Genomic DNA, 12,929 nt, shown 5'->3' with positions numbered 1-12,929 from the left:
TAAAACGTTTGCTTCCGTTTACATATAAATCGCAAATCCGCCCCGCCATGGAATATTGTTCCCACATCTGGGGTGGTGCCCCCAAAACCTCTCTCAGGCTTCTTGATTCCATTCAGAAGAGGGCAGTTAGGTTAATTAATGATTCATCTCTAACAGAGTCTCTCCACTCGCTTTCTCATAGACGCACTGTTTCTGCTGCATGCCTCTTCTACAGATACTTCCATGGGCACTGTTCTTCTGAATTGGCTTCTATAATTCCATCTCTCTCTTTCAAAACAGTCTCAACACGTGCCACCACCAGCCAACATCCATTTACTGTCCAACTTCAAACCCACAGAACCAACTTTTCATCTTCCTCATTTATTCATTCAACTGCCGTTTTCTGGAACAACCTTCCTTCATACGTATTTCTTGAAAATTACAATCTACAGAAGTTCAAGTCCAATATCAACAAATATCTTCTTTCGTGTTCTCAACCTCCAACCCAAGCACGGTACTAAGTACTATAGGTTATAATACCTCTCGTGTTTGGGGTTCTCATAAAAAAAAAAAATATATATATATATATATGCATCATATAGTGCCCAAGTGTTGGGCACTATATGATGCATGTACATATGTGGTCATTATTAAGCACACATATTGCACATATGTGGCCATTATTAAGCACTCAGTAAATGAGTGCTGTAAAAGTAAAGGCACTTGAAATTGATAATTGCTCAATATTGGCACATTGATTGAACTCTGGGTTATTTTTAGCAATGCTTGGCTGCATCAACCAGTTTGGCCCTGGAGTGATTGTACAAGACTCACAGAGTAGAATTTTTTCTTAGCATGGCCTGCATTTGTTAACAGGAGAGACTAATATTAATAAATTATTGTGCCACAAAGCAAAAATGGAAAGAAAATGACAGGTTGCAGTTAAAAATATGTTTAATGTTACGTAAAAATATGTTGATGTTCACACAAACAAAAACACAAGTAAAAATAATACAGGAAAGTAATACATAGCTTTGGGAGTGGAAGGCATCCTTCATCAGTTGTGACCATTAAACTAAAATATAGAAATATAGAACTCTATACCAACTACTGGTCAGCACACACACGCAGTCATATTCTGGGCAAAGCGTGAGCCCTGCTAACCCGTATCTGGACCCACTCTAGTTCTGTGGATGAGAGACACACTGAGATTACTAGTGTTAAGACAGATCTTGAGAGGTGCAGCTACCCCACCAGTGCCCTAGATAGGTGTGACCTACAGGCCTGTGACCACTTAGTGACCCACAGGATCATGCGCAGTAATGACTCCGCCTTGACCGCCTTTATCCCATTCTACCCAAACCTATTACAAGAGATTTCTAGAGTCTTAAAGGCTCATGGGATAAAGTTCTTACAACTCCCGGGCAGGAAGTTGCGATCCCTCATCTCAAGAGGGATTTATTCAGGTTGTAAAACTGAATAAATATTTTGCATATATATTCGTGTTGAAGTTTTTATGAATGAGGTTACCTGAACTATAACTAATTCTAACTAGGAGATAAAAGATTTTATGATAACTGAGAGCAAGGTGGGAGATAAAATGTCAGAGCAAAAAGCAAATAAGGCACCTCATGCTGATGGAATCTGGTTAAGTCTATTAAAAGAAGCAGCCAGAGAGAAAAGCAAACCTTTAACCATAATTATGAGAGCATCCTTGGATTCATGGAAGGCCCTACAGATTGATGTACAAATGTCTTTTCTATTCACAAAGGGTGAACAAAGGGAAAAGTAAGATATTACAGACCTGTAAGCTTGACCTCTGTTCCAAGGAAAATAATAGTCATTGCTTAAAGAATTAAGGCAAGGTCATCTTGACAATAATGCAGTTATATGGCAATCACATCAATGATTTAAGAGATCTTGTCTGACCACTCTGATTAGCAACTATGATAACCTGACATAGTCACAAAGGAACTGAATGCAAAAAAAAAAATAATTTTGACATCACATACTTTGATTTCAGTAAAGATTTTGATACAGTTCTACATAAAAGACTGCTGTACAAAAGATGAAAGTTTGTTCCAACAATCAATTACTCTCTAAATGAAAGCAAATTTTCCCACATGTTCCCTTCAACCATCCTTGTCACAATAGGTCCATTTTCCTCTCAGTACTCATATATAATCATTTAGCTCTCAGTTAGAATTTAGGAATATTTCTGATATCCTCATTCCTAAAAACTTCTTCATGTGTGAATGTAGATGCAAAGCATTCAATTTGTCAGCAACCTGAACAGAATCATCAATAGTTATACAGTAGAGCATCAATTATCCGGAATAATTAATATCAGATCTCTTCCGGATAGTGAAATTTAACGGATAATCGAATGTAAGGTAAAATTAAATAAATTCTGTTATAATGTATTAAGGTAAAAGAAAAAGACTTTTTTTTAAATAGCATGAGAAAAATGAATTTATTTAATTTAAAAAATAACAACAGCTTATACATAAAAATTTCACATTTACATGTATATTTGGATAGGTATTTTACAGCAAATTTTGTGGAAAAAAATTTAAAGTATTTTTTTTTTTTTTTTTTTTTTTTTTGCTGCTAAATCTCTCAAGTTCCTTAATAATATCAATTTCATTATATCACATTCTTCCTGGTTTTCTGCACATTTCAGTGCTGTTTCATTTTGTTGACATTTTACTGAGAAAAATAATAATTGCACTGTTTCGGGCCAATATTATTTTCACTGAATCTGAAACTAAACATAATATGAAATGAAGAGAACAAAATATGTCATGGAAAACTGGGTTCACAGAAGTGAATGACTAAACTCAATCACTCGTGGTTTCCGAGAAAACCCATTAGTCCTCCTAATTCAACATTTCGCCAGATATATGACATAAAAAGCAGGAATACCCTTGTAGCATAATAAACATTTGTCTCAAATACTACCATAAAGAAAAAGTAAAGATCAGCCTTTCAAATTATTCCGGATAACCAACGTTCTACTGTACTATGATATTCAGTGGACCAGTGTATATACTTACATATCGTTTATGTTGTATTTTTTGGAAAATTAGACCATATGTGAGATACTCATGTTTTAGAAGGCAAATTTTGGAGGGGAAAATTTTTTTGCATATATTTAAAACACAGTTTCACAACTGCTTACTAAACAAAATATCAGTGTAGAAATGAGCTTTTAGTTGTTATAGAATGATGAAATTTTGTCATCAGTGTCACATTTATCTGTTACTAATATTGTGCTCTGAACATTTACATTCTTCAAAGAGTGTAGCATCTTTGAATGGATTGGATGGAAAAGACTAAAGATTTTGAATGGCTTGAGTAAGCTAAATGTCATTGGCATCCATTCTCTTGCTGAGACAACACGAGGGATCATAAATTTAAATTGAGAAAGGATAAATGTGTGGAAATTTGCTTTCAGCCAGTGGGCTGCAAGAAAAGTGTCCACAGTTGATTGTTGGAATACTTCATCTAGTGTTTTGGAGGTGGGTAGTTTAAGGAAGAACTAGAAAAATTTTCATAGTGGTTGGACAGGTAATGTGAGAAGTGTTTTTTTTTTTTAAGTCATTATCTGCTACTATTAATACTAATACTAATCTTCAGTGCCTTGAAGGCACTGAGGATTAGTATTTCAAGGGCATTGCTAATTCCAGACTTCTTAAAAGAAAGCAACTGTCTTGTATTTCACTAACTCCCATGAATTTTTAACCCATTTGCACACTTGTGAAATTCTTGGTTGCTTTGTTCATCCTGCTAATGTCAAATAGTAATTTAGTGCCTCCATTTAGTTGGTCCACTCATCACACATGAATGCTTTAAAGGGTTTGTTAATTGAGATGCCTATGGGCTACTGGCTAAGATATCCTACAATTACAGCTAATTCAGTATTTAATTCAACACCATCCTTTTTGCTCCCTCCATTACATGATCTGAAATGGTTACAACTAAAAAAAGTTAGCTTTTTCAGAAGGCAACCTTACAAGCTCCCACCCCAATAAAATTTCTGGTGACACCATAGCAAAGGGCATAAAAGTGTATAATAATCATCTGTGATGACTGCTAATAATCATTTCTGATAGGTGTACAATAAATCACTACAGATTTATAAATTTTTCAGGAATCATCTGTAAAGTGCGTAAAACATCCACAAATGATATGGAACTCGTTTTTGAATTCTGGCAGGTCTGCCATTAAAATATATCCTAAAAATATAGCAATAAACATTTTTAGATATATCTGAAAGTCATGTTTATGTTATATACAGGTACTGTCCAAAGGTTATGAGAATATATTTAAAAGCAAAAGTTGAATTAATTTACATAATTTTCTTCAAAGTGCACTTGTTGATACTTAACATATCAAGCCATTTTATTTTATTATTATTATTATTTTTTTTTTTTTTTTTATTATTATTGAATCCCAAAAATGTCATTGCTAAATTTCTTTCCTTTGAGCTTCAATTTCATTTTTAAAAAATGATCAAGGTGATAAGTCTGGGGAGTAGGTGAGTTTTTTTTGGGGGGGATAACAGATATTTAGTTCTTGACTAGAAATTGTTGGGCAGGTGGACAGCAGGTGTATTTTCTTGATGACATAACCAACTCTATTTCTCATTCTGTAGCAGGCATTTTCCTACATAACAGCTAATGATACCTACACATTGGCAAGTGATTGAGTGTTCAAGTGATAAGTATTCAAATTGCTAAATGAGTAAGTGTGATTTATCAACATTCAGTTTTAAAAATGTCATTGTCAAAGCCACTAGAATATGCAATATACATACCACATGTAGTGTCTACCCAGTAAAGTAAGCCAGGGTAGTTTGTGGAGAAATCCAATATCTTTACTGGCAGTTAGGCAATCTTCCAGATAGTTTTTTTTTTATACAAGTGAATGTCAGTGGGAACATTTGGCCTTCTAGTGCAATAGGTCAACCATAAATAAGGCTTAATACTCCTGATAAGGCTTGTATTTTACAGTGTTATAAGATATAAGGATGGAAACAGTGATTTGGATTATTGTAATATAGAGCTGCAACTCAGTGAAAATGCACAAGACAACACGGAACCAGTTCCTTATGCTGAAAGATCTAGTGGTAGGGCAAGGGAAATTGGGAACTTATTTTGTGATTACTTTTTTTTTTTTACAACAAAAATGCATAAGATGTCTGAAATACAGGGTCTATTGTGTTGATCTTTACTTTATACCAATCTGAATTGGATATTTTATTGATTACCTTGGTCATATATACATAATTAATAAATAATAATTATACTAGACTTAATAATTATTGTATACTGTTATATGTGTGTAATAATAAGAATATTGTCACATGTTTGTAATGTGTGTTCACTGATCCTTAATTATACGATTTACAGCAATTTTCTTTACTGGAAAAACATATGAATAGGCCTGTACAAAGAAATGCACACATATTGTACATAACGCCTTTTAACTTATTTAAATTAAACAGTAAATTCATCTTACCAATTTTCAGTCCACAAGCAACTGACACTTCAAACCAGAACTTATCTGTAACATCAAAATGAAAAGTAGCAGCTGTACTACTCTGCATTTTGAAAAAAATTTGCTGTTTTCTCAGAAGGGTGTTTCTGAATCATTTTCTAATGCTGATTTCTAAAATGACTTCTGTTTGTTTCCATCAAATCAATTTTCTTCAAAAATCACAAAAGAAAATTTGATTTTTCCAAAATTTTCATTAATTTTGGCAGAATTTGTGCACTGAAATTATAGCAATGATACTTTTACTAGACTTATATTTATATGTATGTTGAAAACACTATTAAAAAGGGCAGTGTGGTAAAAAAATTTACTAAACACTCACCTCTCATTTTAAAAACTGATCTATGGATCAAATTTTTGTTTTGATTTTCTTGTAGATTCTTCTACTTTACAATCTCTCTTATAGTTAGCCATCATGGTCACATTCCACATACCCCTAGTGAACCCTCTCTTGCCCTGTTCTTCACTAACACTTCCTAGATTTTCTGGGAAGTAGTCAATGTGAAAATGTAAAAAATGTACCTTGACATTCTTGTTGCAGCCCAGCTTCTTGAAGTTTGCCCAAGGCCGTGCCGAGCCATTTTAGTACCTGAGGCTAGAATGAAAATTTGCGCCCTACTGTTAATGATAGCAACATTGGCAATTATTTAATCTTTCTTTTGCTATCCCTTTCAGCTTTTAATCTGAGGCAGGAGCCTCGTTTGCCTCACCCTCAGCACGGCTCTGAGTTTGCCAAAATATTTTCAACTGTATTCTTATAGTCTGGATCCTTGTTCCCTAAGAAGTTCTCAACAACAGACCTGAATTTAGTACACAGATAGTTGAAACAGGGACCTCCTGAGGTAAAGCTTTCATAAACTATTTCATCAAACCCAGTTTGATGTGCAGGAATGGAAGGACAGTTTTGGGTTCTACCATTGGTTTATGAACTATGTTCTTTGATTCAAGCAACAAACTACCCCCTCTTGTCCAGATCTTGACATTCCAGTGCTTACTCCTTGCTCTGCCTGACTGTCCCACTCACACAAAAAACAAGACATCTTTATGTAGCCAGATTGCTGTCCAAATAACATAGGAACAACACCAACACTACCACTACACTATGCAGACTACAATATCTCTGGCCTTTATGGAGTTTGTACTGCATAACAGAGCATACTATGCAGAGTTGGGAGGAATAATGCCACTTGACAAGCAATGCTATACACTATAAACGATGTCCAAGTAACATGCCTATCACTTTAAAATCAGCACAGACCAACCAACCAACCATGTTCTTCTCACTTAATAATTGTCAACATATTCAAGTTCTCGTATGTTTCTTTCAAATGCACGGAGTGAACTACTGGAATTGAGCCATATTTATTTCCATTGTGGAGCAACACACCTTTGAGACTCCTCTGTTATGAGTCAAAAAGTCTCCACTGTGTAGGATATAACTAAATCCTAAATAGTTCATTAAGTCATTTATATTACTGCAAAAAACCATAGAATTGTCCTCAGAAACGTTGGGGACTAGTGCTTGTTCTCTGTTTCTGTACCATGAGAAAAACATCCCATGTCCCAGAACATTTTTTGACTTAAGTCTAAGCCCAAGGAGTTCTTCAGATTCCTTTGGTAAATATAAATCTCTTACCAGATCATTGAGTTCATGCTGTGAAAACAGTTGAGGACTGGACTCAATGTCTCCAGGCATGAAGATTTCAGTTTCATCTTCAGAAGCTTCACTTTCAGCACTCCTGCTGCTACATTCTCCAATATAAGTGGGAGAAATGGAATCAGCAGATTATCTCCATGTGAGACAGGTCTAATGGCAGAGGGAGTATTAAGTCATACAGTGCCCTTCTTATTCTTTGCATTGTATCCCTCTACATTAACTAAGAAAAAGTAATAGTCATCACAGTGGTTTGTAGGCTCCTGCCAAATCATAGGAATTGAAAATGTGCACAGTCCTCTTTTTACCATTTTTCCACAATCTCAACGCTTCAACACAGGTTTGGCAAACTTTATGTGGAGCCCATTGTTTATCTTGGTCACTGAGTTTCACTCCAAAATAAGCACAGTACACATTTGCAAATTCTGTTAATATCTTGTCTTTGCTTGAGGACTACATAACTTCCACAAATATAAAAAAAAATAAGTTTGGATTGTTCAAACACTTGCATAAAGACATTTTACTCACTTTTCAACACAACTTTGACAATAATCTCAAAAAATAAACTAAGCTCACACAATGATAAACACTGTTGCATAGAGCTCACAAGGTCAAGAAACAAATGACTGAAGGCAGTGTTGCTAACATGTGATTTAGTTTTCAAATTCCAGCATTTACTCCTAACTTAATACATTCAGTAAATCAACTCATGGCATCAACCTTAAGTGCTTTGCAAAAAAATGACATGTGATAGAAAAATAATGAATAACATTTCTGAAATCAGTGTAAAAAGCTGAGTTAAAAATAGCTATTAGTTTACAAACATCAAAAACCATGCAAAGTGGTGTAATTTATGTCATCTCCTCTCCAAAGTACAGGACAAGATTGCACCTTACGTATTAATTTCTCTTTCTTAAATTTTGGCATATTTGACAAGAGTAACCTGTTTATCACTTGCCTAAGGCTGGGAGGGGAAGTCCAGCATGCGTGTACAAAACATTTTCTAGAGAATCACTCATGTTTTAAAAACCAGAATTAGCTTCAAAGCAAAATTGCTCTACAGTTTTATTACCTGCTGGCATTATGAATGGTTTCATTTAAACCAACATGTAGTAAAACATTGCTCTGCCACTCACTCACTTGCTTGCATATGTGAAAATATCTGAACATATCTTTATAATACTGACAACTCATAATTTGCCTTTGGAGGACAAATTCATGATGCCCAACCCCTAGCAATAAAAAAAGTAATTGTTATTATTATAATAAATAAACATGTTCTTCATATTTGTTCAACCATGTTGCCTGGCCTCCTTTGGACTAGCTACTGTAGAAATTTCCATTGGGCTGACTGCTGTTTGTTTCCAAATCATTCCTATAAACCCAGGTTTCCTACGCGGAAATATCTTTTATCAAATATCAGTTATCTTTGAGATAGTTGGTTGAGAACAAATTTGGCTGAGATTCTTTCCATGTTGAGATTTTTTTAATATAATTCACTTGTAGCTTTCAAAAGTTAGATTCAATTTTTCTTAACAATCAATAAATAGTGACATGCCTGTCTTGATGAATTAATTTTTGAATCCTTTTCAATATTTTCATCCATTCTGCTATTCATTGGCCATCTAGATAAGAATGTCCAAAGTTATTCATAACATATTAACTTTCTGGAGTTGTTTTACCAAGCTTGAAACAAAACTTGATGTTCGTTGATTGAAAAGAACACTGTTATTTTGAATCTGTTATATCAAAATGTCATAAGAATGTATTGTACACATCTTCATGCACAAGACTAAGGCAACATATCATGGCTCATGTTGCATTATAGTGAGAAAAACTAACCATGAAAGTGTATTTTATCATCACTTAGTGGGGAAATTATGTGACAAAATCTCATGACTTTTGGGTAGTACCTCATATAATGTTACATGAAAGTAATGGTGTTTCCTTTTCATTTCATGTTTAATTTTTTATTTGATAGTGACATATTTGATGCTATGTTCCCAGTAGTGCATAAATCAGATGATGTTATAATACAGCAAGGTGACCAAGGAGATAACTTTTATGTTATTGAGCAAGGAGAAGTTGATGTAAGTAAAGGTGACAATATTTTAAATTCATATTATTAATGCAAAGAAAAGATAATAACATATTAATGTTATGTAAAATTTCTTTTTATACTCCAGTGCAGCCCAAGGTAGCCAAAGGAGTATTTAACTTCACTGTGACTGGGGTTTTTTTTTTTTTTTTTTTGTAGATTTATGGGGCTTGATTTCATACTGTGCATATTTGCTTCTGTAAATATTACCCTGGGACCAGTGGAATTTTGTTACTGTCATTGTGTAGGGGTTCACCGAAATTAGTATAGTGATTTTTATATTTTCTATTTCCTAATGTAATTACAATGGGTTTTTTTTTTTCTCAAATTAAAGGGTAAAGAGTGAAATTTCTGTCATGTAGAGATAATCCAACAGCATTCTCAAATTGTGGAAAGTGATTTTAAAAACAGTTGGTCTACAGTAGACTTGTTTCTGGGGGGAAAAACTATTTTAAATAAGCTAGATGATTATTATTTGTACCAGCATATTAGAGAAAGTACTAGGAGAGGGAATATTCTTGACTTCATCATTACTAACAATGTATGACATCACAGGGCGTAAAGTACAGGAACCATTGTCAGGAAGTAATCTTGTTATCATTCTGTTATTCTTTTGTCAGCTGGAAGATGAAGAAAGATGTTGCAGTAGTTGAAAGTAAAGGCACAGGTTTTAACTTCAGAATAGGGGACTTTGAGAGTTTAAAGCGCTGGAATCTGTGAATAAAATTTTTGCCTATAATCTATCCAGTTTGGTGGGTTTGTTCCATATTGGCAGGCCATCCTGTTCATATAGGCTCCCTACTTATAGGGTCCAGCTTGTAAAGTGAAGATGAATAGTTCTGAAGTGGGATTTACTCAAAGAGATAACTACCATCAGGGATAAAGGGAAGGGTTTTTGCTTTCACAAAGGCGACTACGGTGGTCTGAGACAGTATTTAAATTCAATACGGTGGGACCAACCGATGATGTTACCAACAGCAAATTCAAAATGGGAAGCATTCAAAGAATTTATCTTGGAAGCTACTAAGCTTTACATACCAACTAAGAAATATTATTCAAGGTTTAGGCCTAAATGGATGTCAGATGAACTAATGAGACATATGGCAGAAAAGAAAAATACATGGGATACATATAAATTAATGGTGACATGGAAGCCTATGATAGATATAAGCTGGTCTCTAACCAAGTCACAAAGGAGATTAGGCAGGCAAAGGCAAATTATGAGACATCTTTTGCAAAGGATGCAAAGAAAAACAGCAAAGAGTTCTTTACCTATGTAAACTCTAGAAGGAAAGGGATGAATCAAATTGGTCCACTGGATATTGATGGTTTAACTGTTGATGATCCTGCTCAGGTGGCTAACAAACTAAATGAGTATTTTGCATCTACATTCACACATGAGGAGTTATTCAGGGAGGGGAATGCCAGAGGGGAGATAAACTCTCGCAGTGAGCTAGATAGGTGCCTCCATAGCCAGGTGGGAAGGAGCGGCAGTGCGTAGCACACACTTCTTGATTAGACCGGGGTTCGAGCCTGTCACCACCAAATAAGGAGGATGCGGAAAGGTCAGGCAATGACCACCGCATATTCCTGGAGCAGTATGGCCTTAGTTGCTAATGCTCCTAAAAACCAAATAACAACAACAACAAGTGAACTAGATGATTTTGTAATAACTGAGAGGAATGTGGAGGATAAATTGTTGAAGATAAACATACAAAATTCACCCGGGGTAGATGGGATCTATCCAGTTATATTAAAGGAGACAGCAAAGGAAGTAAGCAAACCCTCAGGCAAGGTATCCATGGACTGGAGATGTGCAAATGTGACCCCAATTCACAAAGGAGGATCAAAGGGCGACACAAGTAATTATAGACATGTTAGTTTAACTTCTGTTCCAGGAAAATTAATGGAGGCACTGGTTAAAGAAGCCATGCAGGATCATCTAGACAAGACTTCAGTTATAGCTTGGACACAGCATGGTTTTGTTCAGGGAAAGTCTTGCCTGACCAATTTGATTGGATACTATAAAGTGGTCACAGAGGAACTGGATGCAGGGAATAACTTTGATATCATATATTTGGATCTTAGAAAGAAAGGCTTTTGATACTGTTACACATGGAAGACTGCTGAACAGATTGTATCAGTGTGGCATTGGAGGCAAATTGCTGCTATGGATAAAGAGATGGTTGAGTGGAAGAATGGTAATCAATGGACACTGCTCATTGTGGACTAATGTTGTTAGTGGAGTCCTTCATGGTTCAGTGTTGGGTCCATTGTTGTTTTCTGTATTTATAAATGATATTGATGATGGTATGTCAAGCTTAATGTCCAAGTTTGCAGACGATACGAAGGTTGGCAGGGTTGTTAAGGACAATAATGACAGTACACTGCTGCAACAGGATTTAGAAAAGTCGAGCAGATCGGCTGAGAGGTGGCAAATGAAGTTTAACATTGACAAATGTAAAGTACTACATATGGGAAGCAGTAACCCCAGAGTAATGTATCAACTCTGTGGTACTACACTGACAGTGGCAGAAAACGAAAAGGACCTGGAAGTAATTGTGCAAGTAGATATGAAGTTTTCTGAGTAGTGCAGATGGTCTGCAAGAGTAGCTCATGGTGTCTTATCAATGATATACAGGAATTTTTCTAGCAGGGATAAGGAGGTGATTATCCCCCTTGTATAAGGCAATATGGTCAGGACACACCTTGAGTACTGTATATAGGTCTGGAGGCCTCATTTTAAGAAGGATGTAGAGCTGTTGGAACGAGTACAGAGAAGGGCAACAAGATTAGTAAATGGAACAAAGGCTTAAGCCTTTCTCTTATGAAGAAAGGCTTAAGTTTTGTAAATTACAGTGTCTGGGGACTAGGCACCTGTGAGGTGATCTGATTGAGGTGTATAAAGCCTTGAATGGTTTGAGCATGCTCAGTGCTGATGGGATTCTTCCTCTTTCTCAGAATAATCACCTGAGAGGGCATAAATTTAAATTGAGGAAAGACAGGTGTAGGATAGATGTGCAGAAGTTTGCCTTTAGCCAGCGGGTAGTTGGTGGAACAGACTTCCATCCTTTGTTGTGGAAGTTGATAGCCTAAATAAATTTAAGGCTGAGCTGGACAGGTATTTGGAACGGACGGAGGGGTGAAATGGGAACTTTTTTTTTTTTTTTTAGACTTATGCTGCATAAGCTTGCTTTCTTGCATCATATGCCTGTACTAATGCTAGTGGTTATTGGGTCTGGTCAAGTTGGTTCCTGCAAGCCTCTTAGATGTAGTGGTCTCCTCCTCATTTATCAAATAGCCAGAGCCTTGAGTAACCTTGTTATCCTTCTGTTATTCTGTAATGTTATAAACAATTTTTTTTTTTTTTTTTTGATTAATTATGCAAGAGAAACTATTTTCCACCTTCAGAGCTTTCGCTTTCTGTCTGATTTTATATATACAGTCTGTCCCTGACATACGTAAGAGATACATTTCAGGACTATTAAGAGATATATTCCTGGACTACATTCCAGAGATACGTTACGTAAGTCTAGTTTACCGAACTCGGGAATCACTAATAAAATATTGCTACTATATACCTAATATGCCAAAATTACATAATATCCTCAGAAGAATGAAGAAAAATAGTTATATACC

The 12,929-nt window shown here is 35.5% G+C and overlaps 1 protein-coding gene across 4 annotated transcripts in view; it reads left to right on the top strand.

Annotated features, from left to right (window-relative positions):
• Positions 1-12,929, top strand: part of Pka-R1 (protein kinase, cAMP-dependent, regulatory subunit type 1) — a 145,399-nt gene that overhangs the window by 74,088 nt on the left and 58,382 nt on the right. For all 4 annotated transcript variants that reach the window (XM_090375903.1, XM_090375899.1, XM_090375901.1 and 1 more), the window contains exon 4: positions 9,174-9,282. In XM_090375903.1, coding sequence (XP_090232029.1) covers positions 9,174-9,282 — 109 coding nt within the window. The remainder of the gene's footprint in view (positions 1-9,173; positions 9,283-12,929) is intronic.

Source organism: Mastigoproctus giganteus, chromosome 6 (genome assembly GCF_048544385.1).
Source record: "Mastigoproctus giganteus isolate SK-2022 chromosome 6, ASM4854438v1, whole genome shotgun sequence".
Lineage (NCBI taxonomy): Eukaryota > Metazoa > Arthropoda > Arachnida > Uropygi > Thelyphonidae > Mastigoproctus > Mastigoproctus giganteus.
The sequence above is the reverse complement of the archived record's forward strand: the minus strand, read 5'-3'. Positions and strand labels throughout refer to the sequence as shown.